General features: G+C 36.5%; 1 protein-coding gene across 2 annotated transcripts in view; it reads right to left on the minus strand.

Moving 5' to 3' along the window:
• Positions 1 to 8,826: 8,826 nt before the first annotated feature.
• Positions 8,827 to 24,490, minus strand: part of PHTF1 (putative homeodomain transcription factor 1) — a 42,622-nt gene continuing 26,958 nt past the window's right edge. For both annotated transcript variants that reach the window (XM_055312558.1, XM_055312559.1), the window contains exons 8-19: positions 22,709 to 22,868; positions 21,649 to 21,822; positions 21,454 to 21,543; positions 20,000 to 20,221; positions 17,150 to 17,278; positions 16,481 to 16,753; positions 15,594 to 15,725; positions 14,972 to 15,058; positions 11,534 to 11,689; positions 10,453 to 10,548; positions 9,895 to 10,020; positions 8,827 to 9,358 (exon numbers count right to left, since the gene is read on the minus strand). In XM_055312558.1, the coding sequence (XP_055168533.1) occupies positions 9,338 to 9,358; positions 9,895 to 10,020; positions 10,453 to 10,548; positions 11,534 to 11,689; positions 14,972 to 15,058; positions 15,594 to 15,725; positions 16,481 to 16,753; positions 17,150 to 17,278; positions 20,000 to 20,221; positions 21,454 to 21,543; positions 21,649 to 21,822; positions 22,709 to 22,868 (1,666 nt within the window). In that variant the 3' untranslated portion in view covers positions 8,827 to 9,337. The remainder of the gene's footprint in view (positions 9,359 to 9,894; positions 10,021 to 10,452; positions 10,549 to 11,533; positions 11,690 to 14,971; positions 15,059 to 15,593; positions 15,726 to 16,480; positions 16,754 to 17,149; positions 17,279 to 19,999; positions 20,222 to 21,453; positions 21,544 to 21,648; positions 21,823 to 22,708; positions 22,869 to 24,490) is intronic.

The raw sequence follows: 24,490 nt of genomic DNA on the forward strand, positions 1-24,490 counted from the left end.
CACCACGTTCAGGCCAGGGACCAACACTGCCCACAACTACCTAAGAAAGCCTCTGCAAATTACTGGCCTGAAGGATAAAGTGGCCGAGACACAACAGCAGAGCACACAGCACATATTAGAGACACTCCCAGAAGCATCACACCCTAGGGAACAACGTACAATACACTGCAGGGAACTAGAGGGTCTCTTCTTCATAAAGTCATTCTCTCAAGGACAGGAGATATAGCTAACATTCCTAACATAGAGAAACAGGCATGAAGACGTAGATAAAATGAGAAGACAGAGGAATTTGTCCCAAATGAAAGAGCAAGACAAGGCCATGGTGTGAGATATAAGTGAAACACATAGGTAATATGCTTGATGGAGAATTTAAAGCAATGATCATAAAGATACTTGCTGGACTTGAGAAAAGAATGGAGGATATCAGTGAGACTATTAACACAGAGATAGGAATAATCTAGCAGAGATACAGGGCTCAATAAACAAAGTGAGAAAATGCTTGATGGAATGAACAACAAGATGGAAGAAACAGAGGAACATATTAATGATCCAAAAGACAGAGTAGTTGAAAGTAATCAAGCTGAACTAAAGAGAGAAAAAGAATCATGCAAAATGAGAATAGACTTAGGCAACTCTGTGACTCCATCAAACGTAACACTCATATTATAGAAATCCCAGAAGAAGAAAAGAGAGAAAAAAAGGGGGCAAAGAATTTATTTGAAGAAACAGCTGAAAACTTCCTTAATCTGGGAAGGAAACATATCCAAATTCAGAAGGCACAGGGAACCCCTCCAAAAAATAAACAAAAGCAGATCCACACTAAGACATAAAGAAAAAATATTAAAGGAACAAGACAAAAGAAGTCAATAACTTACATGGGAAACCCCATAAGGCTATCAGTGGACCTTTGAACAGAAACTTTCCAAGCCACAATATATTCAAAGTGCTGAATGGGAAAATCTGGTAGCCAAGAATACTCTTTCCAGCAAGACTATCATTCAGAATAGAAAAGGAGATAAAGAGTTTCCCAGACAACAAAAATTAAAGGAGTTCATGACCAGTAACTCAGCTATGTAACAAATATTAAAGTGGACTCTGAGTAGAAAGTCCAGAAATAACAGTATGCGGTAGAGTACACAAAAGCAGTAAGAATGAACAGTCAATAACTCACAAAATAACAGGATTTAAAATATGACAACATATACCTAAAATGTGGGGAGATGAGGAGTAAATAATGGGTTCAAACTTAAATGACCATAAATTTAATACAGACTGCTATATGCAGGAGATGTTATATATAAACCTAATGGTAACCATATAACAAAAACCACTAATAAACCTGTAAACTAAAGAGAAAGAAATCCCAATATATCACTAAAAACAATCAGCAAACTATGAAAGGGAGAAACACAAGAATCAGAGGAAATCTTCAGAACCAAAAAACAAGTAATAAAATGGCAATAAATACACATCTATCAATAATCACTTTGAATGTAAATGGACTCAATGCTGCAATCAAAAGACACAGGGTGACAGAATGGATTAAAAAACAAGACCCATCTATATGCTGCCTTTAAGAGACTCATTTTAGATATCCTTAGGACACCTGCAGATTGAAAGCAAGGGATGGAGTAACATCATCATGCAAATGGATATCAAAAGAAAACCTGAGTAGCAATACTTATATCAGACAAAATAGACTTTAAAACAAAGACTGTAGCAAGAGACAAAGAAGGGTACTATATAATAATAAACAGGACAATTCAACAAGAAGATGTAACAATCATAAACATGCACCCAACATGGGAGTATTCAAATACATAAAATAGTTAATAACAAACATACAGGAACTAATTGATAATAATACAGTAATAGTAGGGGACTTTAACACTCCAATTACATCAATGGACAAATCATCTAAACAGAAAATTGACAAGGAAACAAAGGCTTTGAATGACACCCTCAACCAGATGGATTTAATAGATATATTCAGAACATTCCATTCTAAAACAGCAGAATGTACATTATTTCTAAGTGCACATGGAACATTCTCCAGAACAGATCACATATTAGGCCACAAAACCAACCTCAAAAATTCAAAAAGATCAACATGATATCATGCATCTTTTCTGACCACAACACTATGAAACTAGAAGTCAACCACAAGAAAAAATCTGGAAGGACCACAAATACATGGAGGTTAAATAACATGGTACTAAACAATGAATAGGCCAACAGGAAATAAAAGAAATTAAAAAGCACATGGAAACAAATGAAAATGAAAACACGATGGTTCAAAACCTTTGGGATGCAGCAAAAGCAATTCTAAGAGGGAAGATTATAGCAATACAGGCCTACCTCAAGAAGCAAGAGCAACAAACAAAGCCTAAAACAATAAGAGAAAGGAAATAAAGATTAGAGCAGAAATAAATGGTAAGCTAAAAAAACAATAGAACAGATCAAGGAGGGCAGCCCGGGTGGCTCAGCAGTTTAGTGCTGCCTTCAGCCCAGGGCGTGATCCTGGAGACTCGGGATCGAGTCCTGCATCGGGCTCCCTGCATGGGGCCTGCTTCTCCTTCTGCCTGTGTCTCTGCCTCTGTGTCTCTCTCATGAATAAATAAAGTCTTTCAAAAAAAAAAAAAAAAGAACATATCAAGGAAACCAGGAGCTGGTTCTTTGGGAAAAAATAAATAAAAAAAAATTAAACCTTTAGCCAGACTTATCAAGAAAAAAGTAAAAGGACCCAAATAAATAAAATCATAACTGAGAGAAGAGAAATAACAAACACTACAGAAATATAAACAATTCTAAGAGAATATCATGCAAAACTATATGCCAAAAAATTGGACAATTTAGAAAAAAAAATTGGACAACTTAGAAGAAATGGATAAATTCCCAGAAACATAAAACCTACCAAAACTGAAACAGGAAGAAAGAAAATTTGAAGACAAAGGCAAAGAAACAGAATCAGTAATAAAAAAAACTTTCAATAAACCAAAGTCTAGGACCAAATGGCTTCATTGGTGAATGTTACTAGACATTTAAAGAGGAGTTCATTCCTATTCTCAAACTATTCTAAAAAATAGAAAAGGAAGGAAAACATCCGAGTTCATTTTATAAGGCCAGCATTACTCTGATACTAAAACCAAATAAAGACGCCACAAAAAAGAAAACTACAGGGCAGTATTTCTGATGAACACAGATGTAAAAATCCTCAACAAAATACTAGTAAACCCAATCCAACAATACATTTTAAAAAATAATCCATCACAATTAAGTGAGATTTATTCCTGGGTTGCCAGGGTGGTTCAGTATTCACAGATTAATCAATGTGATACATCACATCAACAAGAGAAAGGATAATAACCATATGATCATTTCAATAGATGCAGAAAAATCATTTGACAAAGTACAACATCCATTCATGATAAAAATCCTCAACAAAGTTAGGTCTAGAGAGAACATACCTCAACATAATAAAGGCCTTATATAAAAACCCCACAGCTAACATCATCCTCAATGGGGAAAAACTGATAGCCTTTCATTTAAGGTCAGGAACAAGACAAGGATGTCTACTCACTTTTATCCAACATAGACTGGAAGTCCTAGCCACAGCAATAAGATAACAGAAAAAAAAAAAGCATCCAAATCAGTAAGAAAGAAGTAAAATTTTCACGATTTGCAGATGACATGATACTCTATATAGAAAACCTGAAAGACTCCACCAAAAAACTGCTAGAATTGATAAGTATATTCAGTAAGGTTACAAGATACAAAATTGATGTACAGAAATCTTGCATTTCTATACACCAATAATGAAGAGAATTTTTTTTAAATCACATTTACAATTGCACCCAAAATGATAAGATACCTAAGAATAAACATAATCAAAGAGGTGAAAGACTTCTACTCTGAAAACTATAAAATGTTGATGGAAGAAACTGAATACCACACAAAGAAATGGAAAGACATTCTATGTTCATGGGCTGGAAAAACAAATATTGTTAAAAAATATCTATACTATCCATAGCACTCTACACATTTAATGCTATCCCTATCAAAATACCAACTGAATTTTTGCAGAACTAGAATAAACAATCCTAAAATTACAAAAGATACTACAAAAGACACTAAAGAGTCAAAACAATCTTGAAAAAGAAAAGGAAAGCTGGAAGCATCATAATTCTGGACCTCAAGTTATATTACTAAGCTGTAGTGATCAAAATAGTATAGTACTGGCACAAAAACAGACACATAGTCAACAGAACAGAATACAAAACCCAGAAATAAACCCACAATTATATGGTCAGTTAATCTTCAACAAAGCAGGAAAGAACATCCAGTGGGATAAAAACAGTCTCTTCAACAAGTGTTGGGAAAGTTGGACAGCCACATGCAAAAGAATGAAACTGGAGCATTTACACCATATACAAAAATAAATTCAAAATGGATTAAAGACCTAAATGTGAGATCTGAAACCATAAAAAATCCTAGAAGAAAACACAGGAGTAACCTCTTTGACATTGGCAACATCTTTCGAGATATGTCTCCTAAAGCAAGGGAAACAAAAGCAAAAATAAACTATTGGGACTTCATCAAAATAAAAAGCTTCTGCACAATGAAGAAAACAATCAACAAATCTAAAAGGAGGTGGGAAAATATATTTGTAAATGATAAAGCCAATTAAGGGTTAGCATTCAAATATAAAAGAACTAATAAAACCCAACACCCAAAACACAAATAATCCCATTTAAAAATGGGTAGAAGTGAGATGCCTGGGTGGCTCAGTGGTTGAGCGCCTGCCTTCAGCCCAGGGCATGATCCTGGAGTCCCAGGATCGAGTCCCACATCAGGCTCCCTGCATGGAGCCTGCTTCTCCCTCTGCCTGTGTTGCTGCCTCTCTGTCTCTCTCATGAATAAATAAATATAATCTTTTAAAAATGGATAGAAGATATGAACAGACATTTCTCCAAAGAAAACATACAAATGGCCAACAGACGCATAAAAAGATTATCATCACTTATCATCAGAGGAATGCAAATCAAAAGTGCAATGAGATATTACCTCACACCTGTCAGAATGGCTAAAATCAACAACACAAGAAACAACAAGTGTTGATGAGGATGTGGAAAAAAAGGAACACTTGTGCATTTTTGTGAATGCAACTGGTACAGCTGCTGAGGTAAACAGTATGAAGTTCCTCAAAAAGCTAAAAATAGAACTACCCTATGATCCAGCAGTTGCACTACTGGGTATTTACCCGAAGGATATCAAAACACTGGGGCACCTGGGTGGCTCAGTCAGTTAAGGATCTGACATCAGCTCAGGTCATGATCTAAGGGTCCTGGGATTCAACCCCACGTTGGGTTCTCTGCTCAGCAGGGAGCCTGTTTTTCCCTCTCCCTATGCCTGCTGCTCCCCCTGCTTGTGCTCTTTCTCATGTGCTCTCTCTCTCAAATAAATAAAATCTAAAAAAAAAAAAAAAAAAAAAGAATTTGGAAAGCTCAAGACAGCTGAAATTTATTGCAAGGAAGAGTACCAGACAGAAGACAGCTACATAGAGAAGACAGATTAAAAAAAAAAAATGTCCAGAGGGTTCCTTTCAAGTCTTTAGGTAAGTACTGATCAGCACAATAATTGTTGTTGAGAAATACCAAATGACATGGAAAGAACTACCAAAAAGAGGCAGGGAAATTTTGAGCTGGGAATAATTTGTGTTCCCACAGTCAAATTGGAAAAACTTTATATAATAAATAGGACATTGGGTAGAATACTCAGGAGGATATTGCTTCAATAGAAAAGTAGCCACAACTAAATAGGCTGCTCTGGCCCACCTAACAAAGCTTAAAAGTAAGCCTTGAAATGATCAAACTGTTTCTGAGTAACCCACCTGTATTCCAGCAACAAAGCTCAAGAATATTTAAAAGAATACACATGTACATAAAAAAACCCAACAACCAATAGTGTAAAATTCACATCCAATAAAAAAATTACCAGGCATGCAAAGAAGCAGGAAAATATTACCCAAAACAAGAAAAAACAATAATTAAAAACAAACCCAAAAATGATACAAATAACTCTTTTAATGTCCTTATTTACTGTTTCTTTATAAATATATTTATCATGTTAAACAAGGTAGAGAAAAGAAATAGCCTAGTAAGGAGAGACATGAAAGATTTTTTTAAAAAATCGGGATTTCCACAGACAAAAGTACACTAGGTAAGATTAACAGAAAATTAGTGCAGAAGAACAAGTTAGTGAACTTAAAGTCATGGCAACAGAAACTATCCATGATTAAAGACAGAGAAAGAAGATGGGAAACATACAAAACATCAGTAAGCTGTGGGACAACTTCAAACAGGCTAACATACATGTAAATTGGAGTCCCAGAATGATGTAGTAGAGAATGGGGTATAGAAAACTTATCTTAAGAAATAACAACCAAAATTAAACTATATAAATCCACAAGTCCAATAAGTGCAACAAACCCCAAGCACAAAAATCATGAAGAACACTGCACCAATGCACATTATAATTAAACTGCACAAATTTGATGATAAAAGCCTTATGTTAAAGGTAGTCGAGGTTTAAAAAGGTAAGAATGACAGCAGGTTTCTTGTCAGAAACAACACAATCCAGGAGGCAGCAGAGCAACACCTTTAAAACTAGTTTTATACCCAGCAAAAATATCTTTCAAATATAGATTCAAAAATCTTTCTCAACTAGTTGGGCCTGTACACATTGCTAAAAGAATTTTAGATTTTTATCTTCAAAGTAATTGTACGCCACTAATAGATTCTAAATGATGAGGCTTGCATTTTAAGAAAAACACATTAACTTTCTGAGAAAAATAGATTGAGCTTGGTGGACAAGCCATACATATGTAAGAGCAAAGGAAGCATAAACTTCTCCAAAAGAACAAAGAATGTTGACATGGACTAGAGTCATAGAAGGGGGTGTAGAGAGCAGTGGACTGATTAGAAAAATAGTTAGAAGATGGTTATTCAAAGACATGGTGCCTAGACATAAGGTTTAAGGAAGAGGAAGGAATCAAGAATGATTACTGTTTCTGACATGAGCGACTATACTTATATATAATTTTATCCACTTGAAAAATAATTTAAACCAATTATACACTATCAAAACTGTAACTGAAACAACCCAGAAGAATAAACTAAATGCTGCACTTAAAGTAAACAATTCACTGTGTAAAAGTTGCAAATAAAAACCAAACAGCACTTTTTTGTAGGAGAAAAAGATACAGACACACGAGCTTTCTTCATCTGAAATTTGCACTGAGCTCAATCTTGCATTCACAGTTGCTATTGTTCCTTATGGAAAATAGTAAACACATGATTTCTATGAGCCATCCATTAAGATGAAGTGCCTTTACAAAATAGTTGCTTCTACAGGCAAATCACTATAATAGAGTTGTACCTTTAAAAGAAATTATAAGTCTCATGCAGCATTTGAAATAGCTGCAAATTTGTGGTCATCCCTCCTTGTTCAGCAACCTTGTTTCCTATGTTCCTATCTTCAGATTCCACTGATAGGAATCTATCAGTGAGATTTTTTAAAGCTCTTAAATAATAACAAATGTTTGTCAAGGATTTACAAAGTGCTACACACTATCTGTTGTGTTAAGTACCTTACAAGATAATTTCATTCAACCTTAAAAACTCAATTATAATTATATAGTAGTTATGCCCGCTTAACAGATAAAGAAATTGAGATGCACAGAGGTTAAGTAATTTGCCTTAGACCATGAAGTTAGTAAGTCGCAGAGCCAAAGATATGAACCCAGATAGGTCTGACCTCAATCCCTGGACTCTTGAGAAATTCATCTTTAAACTTCAAAAATCTCCCTGCATATTGGGATATGTATAATTGATACACTGATTTTGTGTGGGTACCTACTGTACATGTAATACCTAAGTTTCTAAATTACTTCCTTCTAAAAGTTCACAAAATGAAGGGGAATAAAAGTATACTTATCATGGGATGAGCACTGACTAATGAGAATTGTTAAAATATTATATTGTACACCTGAAAATAATATAACACTGTAGGTTTATTCTATTTCAATAAAACAATAAAAATTCATAAAATCTTATCATTAAAATATTCAGAATTTAATTTGCCTCAAGAGATTCTTTAAAGCAGGTAACTTGAAGAACAGGAATTGTATGTAGCTATGAGTTTTCATTCATTAACATATGTATATGCATGTGTGTGTAACAGGGAATGTTGATAAGAGAATTCAGATAGGGGCAGCCTGGGTGGCTCAGCAGTTTAACACCTGCCTTTAGCCCAGGGCTCGTGATCCTGGAGATCCGGGATTGAGTCCTGTGTCAGACTCCCTGCATGGAGCCTGCTTCTCCCTCTGCCTATATCTCACCTCTCTCTCTCTGTGTCTCTCATAAATAAATAAATAAAATCTTTTAAAAAAAAGAGAGAGAGAATTCAAATCATCAAAGGCATAACTTGGCTGAGTATAGACACTAGGGACCTGAAATTGTACTGAGGGTTGAGTACATTAAGTCATACAACAATCAGTGCTTCCCTTAGTATTGTGATAGGTAACAGCTCAGATGATTTACATGGCAACCATGTTGTATGATGGACATGAATGAGTATGCATACACTTACACTTCTCATGCTGAATTACATGGCATGATATATGCATGTCTCTTTCACCAACAACTATAGTTATTGGGATTAACTTCAAAACTGTAAACTAAAATTTTCTCCATAGTTTAACAGAAATTTTCAGGTTAAAAGGTTATTTTTTTTCTGCAATAACAAAAAAAAGCCTCAAAACCGAAATTCTCCAATAAAGTTATTTTATTTGGGTTCAACCTAAAATAGTTTAAATTTGATCTCTCTTTGCTAGAGGAAAGAAATCTCCAATTGTATAGACTTAATAGAAAAGTACTGAATTTGCCATTTCCAAAAGAAGGTATTTTCTTCATGCGTTGGGGATCTACCATAGTAACCCAAAAAACTACTTGCAGTAAATAAAACCGTCACAGCCCTGAAATGCCCCAAATCAATTTCCTAACTGAGAAAGTTGTCCTTCTGTTACCATAATACATGATCTTTAGTCTTCTGACTATTCATATTGTTTGAAAAACATGAAAATACAGTTTTTGGCATGCATGCCCAGCTGGAAAAGGATTTGTTCCTCTGAAAACACCACTCCTAAGATTAGGCAGAGCGGAGAGCACCTCTATGTGTGAACAAGCAGGTAGGTGTCTCATGGTTTCTGCAGTCATCTCCTTCCTTAATGGTTAAATCCTGATGCCAGCAAGGGGAGATTCCAGGCACATGGCTCAGCTTAGGACTTAATTTTCCACAGCTAAGAAAAGAAAACCATCAAAATGAGTTAATTTTAAGACCAACAGTTGGGGTTTACAGGTCCACTTACATGACTATGAAGCGAGAACCCTTACATGAGAAGAACAATAGCAACCATAAGACACCACAGAGGAGAAACATCAACAATTTCCAAGGTTAAAAATTCCACCCTGCAGTTCACAGGCCATGGGTTTTCATTCATTCTGCCTCAGTGTATTCCCTAGGTGAGAGGATGACCCTTCCCCAGCCTGTGATATTAGACTGACATGAGATTCAAACTTGATTCTGTGTTCCATTCAAGAGCACAGTCTATTACACTTGTGTCACATGAGAAAACCTAAGCTAAGAAGCCTGTGCACCACCATCAAAATGTCTATTTTTTTACCCCAAGGGTTCTTTACACAAGTCTCCAGTCTTCCAACCTCTCACGCTCTCACACACATACATGCACACAAACACAATGTGAAGAGCAAGGATTATTCTATTTGGTCAATTTTAAGACTAAGGCAGGTGCTACAAAGTACTGGTCACACTTACTCTTATATTAAATCCTAGAAGATCACTTATAACACCTGAGACAGCAGAAAGGATAACGACTCGGGTGATATTATAGATTAAGGGATTCATTGTCAGTCCATAGAGTCTAAATGGTGTGTCCAGCTCCTAGAAAAACATGGAAGAATGGAGATAAGATACATGGCCTCTCGATGGCTGCCAGTTATTTCTGGGCTGCTTTTAGGTCTTGGGTGAGGATGATTGCAGAAGTCATTTTTTCCTTCATGTTCAGTAGCTGCTTTAAAAAGAGACCTGTAATGGACTCTCACCTACTTTTCCACTAGAAATGTTCAAAGATGGGTTTGTGTGATATGTTGTGATGTTTTTTAAATGTTAATTTGAAAAATGTAACAGACTTTAGCAATCACCAGAACCCGGGTAATGAGATGGGAGTTTTTTTTATATAGTCATTAATCCCAAACTGTCAAGTTGGCATTTTGAATGTACACAGACCGGTATCTATCTGTTACTAGAGTCTTCTCCAATACATAAAGTGTTGATTTAAGTGCTCGTAAAAGTGTATCACAGGATATTACTTACTTTCAATAACTTGGTGGACAGCTTTAATACATTATTTACGAGAGTAAGCTGTTCTTTCTTATTTGGCTTCTTCTCCATCTTAAGATATAAATTAATCTGAGGGAAAAAAGAGAGATTAAGGCAAATGTCAGAGAAAAAGATATACATACTATACTAAGTCTGGCAGATTCGAGGAGATTTTCAAATAAATTCTGAAATTCCTGCAGCTACTTCTACAGAACATAGATGTCACAAACTCTACCCTCAGCTCTTTTGGTCACATCTGCCAAGAAAAGGCATTTAGTGAATTAAAAAAAAAAAAGATAAAGTCATTTAAATATCAAAACAATGAAAAGTGTAATATTAATTACAATATAACCAATAACATGTGAATTCCTTAACTTCAAAAGCTCTGGCTTATTCATTTTGGTGTCCCTCACATAATCTAATATCCTTGTGAAACACTAATGGAATATAAGAAAATAGCTGCTGCTTTTAACTTGCTATATCCTTATTTTTTCTCTGCTAGGAAATATTTTCCACTATAGTTCTAAGGCAAAAAAAGAAAATCTAATGATACTAAATGTTTTTATTTAAAACTTATGGATAAATATGAAATTAAATACAAACAAAAACCAAAAAAAACCCCTTTATACTACTCTGTATTTATAAGAAACACTTCCCAATCTTACTATCCATTCACATACTAAAGAGCAAGTATTTTCCAAACACTGAATGTATTCTATGGCTGATACAGAAGAAATTCTAGAAGATTAAACACACTTAAATGACAAGTATTATAAAGATCCACTTGATGTGGAATATGAGATTAAAAGCATGCTCCATTACCACCAATAAAGATATCTTTATAATATACAAAATTCTTTCAATCCATAAGATCTTAATTCTTACAATCCTGGGAGCAGGGGGGAAGATTATTACCCTCATTTTATCAGAAGGAAACACTTACATGGTAGCAGAGTGATTTATAAGTTCATATAGCCAGAAAGTGCTAACTCTAGATTTAACCCTGAATCTTCTGCACAAATCTTATTATGTCATCTCTAAATTCAGAACCAAATTGACAAGGACCAATCAATACCTGTTCAGTAAGTAATATTGAAACATTGCTGTATTTCTTATTGGTTTCAGAACCCAGTGAGGCCAGACGCAGTAAGAAAAGTAGTAAAGCTGTTTCCCAGATCAAAAATTCCCAATTATAAGCATCATTCAGGAAAGTTTTATGCCCTTGGAGAACCTATGCAAAGAATCAAAAAAAGTTAAGTTTTTCATTTGTCTCAAAAATCTATAATTATCACTTTACTCTAGAAACTTAAAGAGGTTTATAAGTTACCAATATTTTACACTCAAAGCAGAAGAGTTTCAATACTTATATAAAGTATTATCTATTTAACTAATCACTCTATTTCTCTGGGTTCCCAGATTTTTTTTCCTTTGCGTGAAAGACAGCAAATTCTGGAAGTAACAAAGGAGGAAATGTACAACAAGTAAAATAAGACAAACACATTTCAGTCTTTTAAACCACTGGTGTGCCCAATCACAAATACACGGTGACCATTTTTTCAAAGTATTAAATTTGCATTTTTTAAAAAGATTTTCTTTATTCGAGAGAGAGAGAGAGGGGGGGGGGGGAGGCAGAGGCAGAGACACAGGCAGAGGGAGAAGCAGGCTCCATGCAGGGAGCCCAAAGTGGGATTCGATCCCGGGTCTCCAGGATCACGCCCTGGGCCAAAGGCAGTGGCTAAAAGGCTGAGCCACTGAGCCACCCAGGGATCCCCTTAAGTTTGCATTTATATGGCTAGTAGAGCTTCCTAAAATATGTGGCCCATCCTACTGGTATGACTAGAAAATCCTGATGATCAGTTCTTTGCTCCATTTTTAGGATCCAAATAATAGCAGCAGCAGCTACCAGTTATCAAATGCCTATTATGTATCAAGTTTTTTGGTAAAAGTCTTTGTTTTTTTCAAAATTTACTCAAGCGAGCTCAAGATAAAATGGAATTTATTGAAAAATTCACTGAAAAACCAAATGCTAGCCTTTTGAAGACCAGGAAGTCAAGGAACAGCTCCCCTCTCCATCTCTCTTCCTTGAGGGCCATTTGGGCTCCCATCTCCCCACTTCTTAGCTAATTCTGTTGCCTTGCAAGACCTTTTTTTACTGCTACCCCCCAACTTTGACTTGCTCTAGTTTTGGTTTATCATAGCACCCTACTGGCCCACTGACTCCTACAGACCTTTCTTTTCCAAAGTCCACTACTGTTATCTCAGGTTTTCAGTTCTAATTTCCAAAAGAGGGATACATTTAGCCAATCAGTTATAACTAGGGGATGAAAGGAACAACTAATACCAATCTAGGCCCATCTTTTCAACAGGGTGGTGTTTGTTGTGTAGCAATAGATAACACACAAACTACAGCCGAATGGCTATAAAACCAAACACAAAGAAAAACTTTTAAAACCAGCCAGAGAAAAAGGATGTTACTTTTAAAAGAGCAGCAATAAGACTAACAGCTGACTTCTCAAGATAAAACATGGAAATCAGAAGATAACAGAATCCTAAAGGTACTGAAAGTAACTGGCAACCTAGAAATGAATACTCAGCAAAAACACCCTTTAAACACAAAAGTGATAAAAGACATTTTCAAACAAATAAAAACAGAATTTATCACCAGGCAGATTATGCGAACAGGAGGAAAACAATTCCAAGAAAAAGAGAAATCAAGAAACTAACGAAAAGCAATGAAAAGGGTAATAACTACGTAGGTAAATATAAATGAATAATTGACTACAAAAAATAGTAATTACATCTTGTGGGTTTAAAATATATGTGAAATTTAAATGAAGGACACTAATAACGGGTGAATGGACAAATGAGATAAAGTGTTCTAAGGGCCTAGCATTACAAGGAAAGCAGAAACTAATAAATTATTAACTATAATAAGCTAAGGATATATTTTGCAATCTCTGAGGTCAGCAGGAGTAAAAGAACATATAGTAAGTTAACAGAGAGGATTAAATGGAATACTATAAAATATTAGATGAATAAAAGACGGCAAGAAAGGAGCGAAAAAAGAAAAATTAATAGGTAGACCAAATAAGAACTAAACAGTATTTGTATTTGTGGTAATTACATGAAATGTAAATGAGCCAGACAATCTAAAACACTAAGACTGTGAAACTGGATTAAGAACAAGAACCCCCCCCACACACACACACAACAAGCTATGTCGATTACAGGAAACATGACTCAAATATGAAGACAAAATAAATGAAAGGGCAGACAAAGATACGCAAAAATGAATCAAAAGACAGTTGGTATAGTTAATATAAATAGAGTAGACTTTAAGTTAAGAACATTAGATTCAGAGACATTTCATAAGGTCATGAAAGATAAAGATAGCCTGACATCTGTCCAGGTTAAAGAAGACTAAAGTGACAGGACAACTAAATGCAACATGTGGTCCTGGATTGAGAAAAAAAGAATAACTATGAAGGTCATAAGAATTGGCTTCAAGATATATAAAGTGAAAACTGACAGAAATAAAAGGAGGAAAAGAGAAATCCACCACCACAGTGGACTTGAACACACCTCTGTCAATGGCTGACAGAATAAGCAGACCAAAGATATGAGTAAGAATGGAGGAGATGCAAGCAATTCAACTAACAAACTTGGACTAATTAGAGAATGTTGTTCGCCCAAACAACAGAATACAAGTTCTTTCAAAGTGCTGATATGGATTTAATGAAACTGACCATATGCCAGATAATATAGCAAGCCTCACACATTTCAAAGGAGTGAAAACATTCGAATATGTTCTGACTACAGTAGAATTAAGACAAAACTCAACAAATGGAATGATGCAAGGTAAGCCTGAAACTTCTTGTCATCAAGAAAGCACAGAAGTCCACCCTCCACCCTCAAACTGATACAAGGACTTGTTGAAAGGATACAGGAGGGAGCTTCAACGGTCCTCCCCACTAGCCACATCTGGGATGATTTAGTCATCAAAAGAAACAGAGTAATAGATTATAATCTGTTGGATAAAAATCAGAATATATGAGTCCGGGAAGGAAGAAAGGGAGGGAGGGAGGGAGGGAAAAAGGAAGGAAGGAAAGAAGGAAAGAAGGAAGGACAGGAAGGAGGGAGGGTGGAAGGAAGTAGGTAAAGGTCAACCACAGAGTGAAAATTGAAAGATGAAATTAGAAAAATCACTATTTTGTAACCCTCATGGAATGACAGCTTTATTATCAGTCAAAAATTGCTAATTAGAATTAGAGTGATCTGAGGGTCTTAAAGCACTGAGAATTACTTTATTCTCATTTCAAAAGTAAGGAAAGTTAACGAGCATTCAACATAGCAAAGGAAATTTAGATACATTAAAAAATGGGTATTTCAGCATAACCATGCCAGTGCCTTGCTCTTGAGAAATTAATTTTTGTCATATACACACACACACACCTAAAATAGTGAACCATATCATAATTTCCATTTTTCATTAAAACAGATATGAAACTCTTACCTGGGCACAACAAATGAAAGCAATCGAAAGTGTCAGTAAGAAGACTGAAGATACAACCACATCAACTGAACGCTGTGGCCCCCGTCTCTGTGGAGTGAGATGCAAGTTAATGTGTAAGATTACAGTTAGAGACAGCAATGGACCTCACATCATTTGCACTCTGAATTTCACTACATTAATGTGAAAATAGATATTTATAAGAAGTTTCTGAAAGAAAAAAAAGAAGTTTCTGGAGTAGGATTTTAACACATTTTGGACATGTTTAAGTTTAAGCACTGAAATTCGTGCTGTTCCAAATTAAGAGTGTGAGTGATTCACAGATGTATTTTCAGCTGGAATATTTTCCAAAAAGTCAGAAAAAGATGCAATTTTCAATTTATAATTCTGTCCTAGGAATTTGAATTTTCTTTTCCCTTTCTAAGCTCTTATTTACTTACCTCCACCACCTCAGCAGATAGATCACTTCCAACTTGGTGTCCAGTTATGTCTGTCAGCCATTGACACAATCTGTCCAGCACATAGAACTAACCACCCTGCCCACTGAGTATCTGCTGCCAGGAATTTCACTGAGGTTTTCTGCATATTCTTGAACACATTCTATCATTAGTCAAATGAAACTCACCTTTAGAAAGGAACGCAGTGATAGCCATATCTTAATGTTCTCCACTTTTTTAAGTCTGAAATGAGGTATTTCGTATTTTCTAGCCTTCCTGGCAGAGGTAATATGGCTGAAGAGTTTTGCAAATAAAAATCTCTAGAGAGTTAGAAAAAAATCACAAAGTAAAAGGTACATGTGTGTATCTGTGTATATATTTATATAATTATAAACAATATTCCCAGTATATGAAAAATAACAAAAGGATGAAATTCTAATCAGTGATCACTCAGACCAAGTCAATAGTTCATGACCCTGTTGCTTCCAAAGCACATTTCATAATAATTTATGTCTTCATAATATGGTACACTCTTGACATTTTCAAGGAATATTATTTGGAAACCTTTGTGAATCCCCAACTTCACAAACACAAATGTTTATACAGAATTCTGGTTTAATCCCAGATTAAATTTCCATTTAAAATCATGTTTTTTGCACATATCACCAATAAGCAAGTCCTCGATTCCTAATTCTTATCAAAATTCAATAAATTTATTTCTCACTCACCCATTTTCCACAGAAACGTTTTCACTTTGAGAATTACTACATATGTTATGGGTAAACAAGGACAAAGGCACATTGAGGCACAGGTGCCATGCAGTCATCTAGGCTCACTCTCTGCGTAAGTCACTTACTCTTACACATGAACTCAGCGAAATGCCAAATTACAACATGTCATTTGTGAATAATCAATATCACAAGTGTTAAACCCACAAATACCAAAGCCCACTCATCAATCCTTTATTGCCCACATTAACTTTTGGAAAGGGAACAAATCAAGAGAACAAAATCAACTCAATTGCATATCATATGCAAAACCAGAGGCAAGAAATTTTACTTAGTTCTATACTGACCTGTTTATATGTTCTCTCTGCCACACACATCATGAAAAAAAAAATCCAAGTAAGACACAATCGTTCAAAAAAGTTAATCATAGACAAAATAACAATAGGTGTAACAGGTGGTGCCCCACAAAAGAGAGTAATGATCTCCTCAGCTGAGATGGACTTTAGCTGGTCAAGGCTTTTCTCGCGGAAAAGTCGATGTAGAAAAGGAAAAAATGCTAATCCAATGGTGACGACATTTCCCAGCATCTGATAACCTACTCCTTGCTGATATGCATTAACCTGGGAATTAATTTAAAATGTCCATCATTACATAGTTAAATGGAGTTGCGAAGCAGTATTTATCAAGTACTATTTAGATTATTAAAAACTGTTTTATAGCTAAAAGAAGTACAAATAAAAATGATGTACAGATTTATGACTTTTAGATTTTATTTAAAAATCAGGCTTAAATGACATAGGGAATATTTGCAGAGTATACCTGAATAATTGATCATGTTCACAGAAAACTTTGTCACAAATAAAAAAATATTCTAAGTAAAGATTCTAACTACAAAATTAAAAAAAATATATATTTGTTTCAAAAGCAGTGTTTTGATTACTGAATAGATTGATCCTATGAAATAGCTGATCATTAAACAAGTTTTCTGAAAATTTTGAAAACTTATGAAATCTTACCCTGCTCATTATGATGCCACTTATTTCCAACACAGACATATCCATCTTTTTACACTCGTTCCCTTCCCAGATTATTGCACTAACTCGATCAGAGGCAGGACTTGAGTTCTGAAGCCAGAATAAGTGGTTCTAAAAAGAAAAATATAAAATTATTTTCATCCACTCTTTTTTGTTTCCTCCGTTGGATTTTTTCCCCCATTTTCCAGCATCCAGGCCACATTCACCAGTGTTGGACCTCATCATTCTCTTCTCTCCTTCCCAGAGCTCATCATGCCAATGGCCACCTCCATGATGCTCATCTCTGGTCCTTTTTTCTTCAAAAAGCCAACTTCTTACCTGGAAAGAGGCTAAACATCTGTGATGACGGGAAGTAGGATTCCATGATCTCCAACGTAGCTTCCGTCTAAATGTCTGGAAGTAAGGCTAAGCTTGGTGTGTTTGGGGCATATTAAGGAGAGAAGTATTTATAGAGAGCAATGTGACTGTACTAGCGGTAGCAAGAAGTTAGGTAGGAGAGGCTCTGATAGGCCTTCCACGTTACATGAATAACCGAGGAGTTAAGCCTTTCTCTGGTCTAATCAGGACACAGAAAAGCATAGAAAACTCAAGAGGAAGCTCAAGATTAAAAAAAAAGTACAATTTTCTTCTGCCACATAAGTTCTTATTCTTCAAGTACCAACTCAAGTTCCCTTCACGAACACAGTCAGCTCATTGTGACAAGTCTCACTATTTTGCCCTTCTCTGAAATTAAAGACCCCTAGTGTATCAGACAAATTAGCATATAATTATATGCTACTTTTCTAGTGTCCTCTACTTATTTCCCCTATAATCATCTTGTCCTCAAACTAAATTTCTAAAAAAGGACTACATGGTGTAGATTTCTTCTCTATCTACTACAGTACCTAGCATAATGCTGATGAGCATTTACTGATTTATTCATTGATGATGCCAAAAAAATATATGACACACCAACTATGTAACACGCACCACAGATACAATAGAAGGATGAGACAGATGAGGTCCCTGACATCAAGAAGTTTAAGATTTACGGAGACATGATTAAATAAAGTTACTACACGGCATGATAGGGGGAGGAAAGAGTGCTTTGGGAGCAAATGAAGAAGGCTTCCTTAGCCAAGACCTGAAAAATAAAAAGAAGTGAGCTGAAGGATCGAGTATCAGAGAAAAGAGTATTTCCAGGCAAATAAGCCAGAGGCACATGAGGAATGGTACAGCTCTGAAAAAAGTCCAGTTGAGATAAAGTGTAGTATGTGAGAGCAGGTGGGAGTATGATCAGAGATGGGATTGTATCAGTGCAAAGAGAGAAACAGAAGCGAATAATCCCAAGGGGGGAAAATAGTAGTTAAAGGACTTAAAGGGGAATAGCATCATTTGGGCTGCGGCTCTGTGGAAGAACAGACAAAGGAAGCAAACCCACAGAAGCTGCTGTAATGATCCAGATAGCCCCAAGCAGGGGAGACACAAGTAGACAGACAGATATTGTTCTGTGGAGCCAAGGGGATATAAGGACAGATTAGAAACATGTGGAGAGGGTGGGGTCTCCAAGGTTTCTGTCTTAGGTGTGGTTGGTGAGGGCATTCAAAAATATGGGGAATAAAAGAACGGGATAGGTAGGGGAATTGGGAAATGATGAATTCCTTTTGATACAGAGAATTCCATATTACCCAATTATTATTATATATGCCTTAAAATTATACTGAAAATCCCAAAAGTGCAAAGGAGGTCAAGATTATGAGGATGCTATGCAGAACTACTGAGGGCTAATGTGATTTAGATGAATCTTCAGACTGAACGTAAAGGATACTTAGATTCAAACTTTGACAGCAAAATTGAAAGAAAAAAGCTTAAAGCTTTAATGAGAAAACATACATTGTTTCTGACTAGGTTTTAAAAATTGTATACATTTAATGAAGCAGGATTTTTTTCATGAAAATGCATAACCTAAATCAGTGATATCCTAGAATCAAGAAAATTCATTAATTAAACAAATATCCACCATCCAGTATTTGTACATCACTGTGGAAATCTTTAGTCTAAAGAACAACAACCAAAAAAGAATCACATTGTCGCCAAACATCTGAAACGTTGATTTGAGCACCACTTCTAATCATTCAATCTATCCAGCAGTGGAGAAAGCTCTCTCATGAAGTAATAATCAGTCCAGCTCCAGAAGTATTTAAGTAGAGGCCATTGATGATCTGGTGGGGATACTAAAAATAATGCTAACATCTCCTGGGTGCTTACTCTTTGCTAGACATTGTGCTAAGCACTTTATATTATCTCATTAGATATATCACAATGGTCCTATGAAGTAGTAACTATTATTACCACATGAGAATTTCTACATCAGTTGAGGGTTCAAATACCTTCTAAGCAACCTCCAATTCCAGGCTGATTTTATGATATTAATGCAAAGCCTAAAATTAAAAGCATCCCTTGGTTTATACATTATTAGAGAAGCAAGCAATGCCATCTCTTAGTAATTCATGTATGACATGAAATATATAATATTATACGAACATACGAGTTTGATGGACCATTCAAACAATCCTGCTCACATAAAATGAACATTAAGGATCATTCTAAGGAAAATGAGAAAAAGTATTATGGACAAAAATTTAGGTTACAGCAACTCGAGAGTACTTCCCCCTGAGTTCTAATACCAACATCTTCACTTTCAAATTATGCTGAATTTCCTCATCTCTAAATTAGAGATAATAATAGTATCTATCTTATACAATTATTATAAAGTCAAATGAGATAATATGGTACCCAGCAAATGCAAATATATAGTACGTATTGGCTATTATTACCATCACCTTTACAGACCTGCTGAAAAACATCTTCTTTGGGGTCACGTTTGGTCCCTGAGTGAACGGTATTCACATGGGCCCCCTCACTGTCACTGGTGACAGATGACCGGCACTCTGGGCCATGCAGCAGGTCGTCCCATAGCATATCCTCAGTCTCCGAGTCATGGCGGGTGCTTTCGGAGTCTCTTCTTGACATGTTGAGGCTTCGAGAACCACCACTCATGCCAGACCTAGAGCCCTTTAAAGGAATACAGAAAACCAAAACTGTATCTTTATCTTCATTCATTTTTAAAAGCAATCATATAGGGGATCCCTGGGTGGCGCAGCGGTTTGACGCCTGCCTTTGGCCTGGGGCCCGATCCTGGAGACCCGGGATCGAATCCCACATCAGGCTCCTGGTGCATGGAGCCTGCTTCTCCCTCTGCCTGTGTCTCTGCCTCTCTCTCTCTCTCTGTGTGACTATCATAAATAAATAAAAATTAAAAAAAAATTAAACAAAACAAAACAAAACAAAAAAGCAATCATATATCTGAAATAAAATTAAGACAAATTATCTGTGGTGATGGCTGGCAAGCTTTCTTAAGTTGACCCCATGTAGTCATTTATTCACAAAGCTTCATGTTATAATTAAGACATTTTAATATGTAAATGTAAAACTGTGATGACTCTCTACCAAGCAGGACTTTAAAAGGACTTCCTCTAAGAAGTTATTGCCAAATCATGAGATTGTTTGACTCAAGTTCCCTGAGATGACAGTGACCTCTGCAAGCATATCTAGAGGAACTACCCTGGATATAGGTTATGACACACCCACAGTGTCCCCTACTCTAAATACCATGAGCGTGACTGGAGATCTAGTCATGTCCCAGGGCCTGGCCAAACCTGGAAAGGCTAGTCAGGCTGAGAAAAGGATGCCCGAAGCAGCTCTCCTGCAGTACAAACATAAAAATGCAAGTTTTTCCACAACCCCAACTGCCTTGTCAATCAAAACAAAAACCACACTACCACTAGCTACCCCGCTCACCTCTGAGTGATAATATTCCAAATGGACAACATGCCTGTTAGCTGCATGATGAGATCTGCTTCTCCCACCTCTCAGGGGTCTTTTCTCAAAACTTTGTCTTCATCAGCATCAGTGCCACTTACAAAGGAATGATGCTTAAGAATAAGCTCCATACTCCAAGTAAATATTAGGGAGCCTTCTTGTCCTCTGGGGATTGACGGAGCTCGTGTTGAGCATCATGTCATCTATGATGCCTTTAAGGTTAGAGTCAAAGTGAAATAGAGCTCCTTCCGGGGGCGAGTAGCCATATGAAAGTTGCCAGATGGGGAGACAGACAGCTGGTGGTGGGGGAGGCCGGGCAAATACAACCGCTACTTTAGGACAACCAATAAAAAAGGCAACGGATACCATTATTACTACAGTTAAGGCTATGTCTTGAACAGGGACCTATCAGAAGGATACATTACCTGACTGAAGGCTGCTGATTCAAACTCTGACTCAGCCAGACTGTCCGAATCCCGTGTAATGTGACACCACTTGGTAGTGGTTTTCTTTACCTGTCAAAAATCAAGCCAACAAACAAAAAGAAAACACATCCCATGTTTTGTTACCATTTAATGATTTTGAAGTCAGTGCCGATACTTTCACAAACGGAAGATTACCTGAGTGTTTAGGTGCCTGGTAAGTATGGATTTTCTATTCTTAACTTCACAGCCATTGTCACTTGAGGCTCCTTCCACACTCCTACGCAGCATCATCATCTGCGTCCGGGCTTCCCCATCCTCCTCACTCGACAGTTCGTCTGAAACCCCATTACCCAAATGCCTAAAAGCCTCCTGCAAAGAGAACAGCAATTTCTTCACAGGGGACAGTCCAAAATACTCTAGGGAGCTGCACATGTGAAAATAAGCACGTAGAAACAAAGAAACAATCAGAGGGAACCCAAACTGACTCAACCTATATATTACTTGATCTCAATAAAGAAAAATAGTGAACTTCCTTGGAACTAAACAGCCTCACTGATGTGTTACATAGATTATGTAGAGGTTAGAAGCACAGGCTTGCATCTGAGTCACGGCCCTTCTACTAATTCTACTTATTAGTGATGTAACTGGAAGTGAGTAACTAACCTGAGGCCCCATTTCCGCATCTGAACAGTGATGATAATGAAAGACCTATCTCACAGAGCTGTGAAAACAATCAGATGACTTACTACATGTAAAGCGCTTAGAATAGAGCCTGGTTGCAGTAATGGCTCAAGAACATTAGCTATTTTTGTAATTTCTCTAATTTGTAATTTGTTAATTTCTCTAACAAATGAGAAAATATTTCAAGACTATAAAGTGGAAGTTTTAGAGACAGAACATCTCTGCTACACCTAGAAAACAGTTTTCTGAACCCCTACCATATTCTCACTGCATCGCTGGAATACAGCTCAGTAGCCTCTACACTGATCTGTTGATCCAGTCAACCTACCCGCCCACCGCTAAGGCTGGATCAGTAGCCAATGACATAACAGGTTCTGTTCCTAGAAAAGAATAAACTACAGTCTTCATGTGCTATTCTCTTTTGCGTGTCTCATGGCTTTACATTTCACTTATTTGTTATGACAAATTACATAAACCCATTAGTATCTATTTGATATTTCCAGTAGTCTAAGAATAGGAAAATTTTACATGGGAAAAAAAAGATTTTTATAGATAGTACTCGTCTAAATCTTACCCTACGGCACTTTTCTCCATCTGAAAATTTTGCTTTCTCTCTTGTTTGCCACATTCTAATCTCTGGTTGACATTGTCTCTTCTTAATGATAGGATGCAGACAACTTGAGTCATTGTCAGTTTCAGTCCCTTTGTTACATATTAATTTTACTTTTTTAATCCTAATTTTAAAAAAAGGAAAAAAAAGATTACTAGCTTGTTTTCTGTAAGTACCATCTTTCATGAAATCATTTGCTTTTGAAGAATTCAAGTTGATCCTTGAACTGCAAGCACCACTTATTTGTGGATCTTTTAAAAAAATACAGTACAGTATTATAAATGCATTTCCTCTTCCTTATGATTTTCTCGATAACATTTCTTTTTCCTCTAGCTCACTTTATTATAAGAATACAGTAACATTGGGATCCCTGGGTGGCGCAACGGTTTGGCGCCTGCCTTTGGCCCAGGGCGCGATCCTGGAGACCCGGGATCGAATCCCACGTCGGGCTCCCGGTGCATGGAGCCTGCTTCTCCCTCTGCCTGTGTCTCTGCCTCTCTCTCTCTCTCTCTCTGTGTGACTATCATAAATAAATAAAAATTTAAAAAAAAAAAAAAAAAAAAAAAGAATACAGTAACATAGTACATATAACATACAAAATATATTTTTATCAATTATTCATGTTACTAGTAAGGTTTCCAGGCAACAAGCACCCTTAAGCCCTCTGTTCAAGGGTCAACTGTATATTATTCTAGAAATTAAGGAAATTCAGAAATCATATTTTTCAGGCTTTAGCTTGCCTAAGGGTGTAGAAAGCCAGAATACAGATATCTCTAGTTTCCAAAGACTCGTCACAATTAATTTTGAGAGCAAGCCTCTTCTTTTCAGTTTTGCAAGTGGGTTCCAGTCTTCACTTTCCCTCTCAAACACAGTGCCAATGCCTACCTTACATCATCTGTTTATGCCACTCAGAGAATGTCTTCTCCATTCCTGTCTTTCAAAGACCAGCAATTCTTGGCTCCTTCATTATTCCTGTTGACTACTTCACCCCTGAATAATCACTCCAACTGCTGAACTGCATGGCCTTTAGTCAGCAGGTAACCACTTATGATATTTTTACACTGCTGTGATTGCATTATATTCTTATCTTCCTAATTAGATAGTAAAATCACTGAGAACAGGGATGCCCAGAAACCAGCACAACATTCAGCATAAAGAACCCAAACTAAAGAGCATAAGTAGGGTGCTCAGATGGCTCAGTCGGATAAGCATCTGCCTTCAGCTCAGGTCATGATCTCAGGGTCCTGGGATTGAGCCCTGTGTCGGGCTCCCTACTCAGGAAGGATCTACTTCTCCCTTTCTCTCTGCCCCTCCACCTCCAAATTGTGTGCTTGCTCGCACATTGTCTCTAATAAATAAAATCTTTAAGAAAAAAAAGAGTGTAACCTATCTTTAGAAAAGTATGTGATTATACAGGCATTCCCCACTTTTCAAAAGTTCGCACTATATCTCTTTGCTTTTATGAAAGACCTATGTTAGGACTGGTTTTTGCTAGCCGAAAGAACTCTGAAGAGGATTTTTGCTTTTATGAAAAAAGGTAAGTGAAACTAGCAATCAGCTTGTTTTGCAGCAAGCCAATAAAGAAGCAGCATGCCCTCCAGTGGCAAGGGTGGCCCCTTGGCGCTCCTTCTCTGGGAGCTACCCTCTAGCATCTCAGCATTAAGCTGCCAGAGCTTTCAACTGCATCTATGAGCATCCATGCTTTGTCTCAATTTCTTTTGTGCATCTGCCAGCAAGCTATGTTCT

Source organism: Nyctereutes procyonoides, unplaced genomic scaffold (assembly GCF_905146905.1).
Source record: "Nyctereutes procyonoides isolate TBG_1078 unplaced genomic scaffold, NYPRO_anot_genome, whole genome shotgun sequence".
In the NCBI taxonomy this organism is placed as follows: domain Eukaryota; kingdom Metazoa; phylum Chordata; class Mammalia; order Carnivora; family Canidae; genus Nyctereutes; species Nyctereutes procyonoides.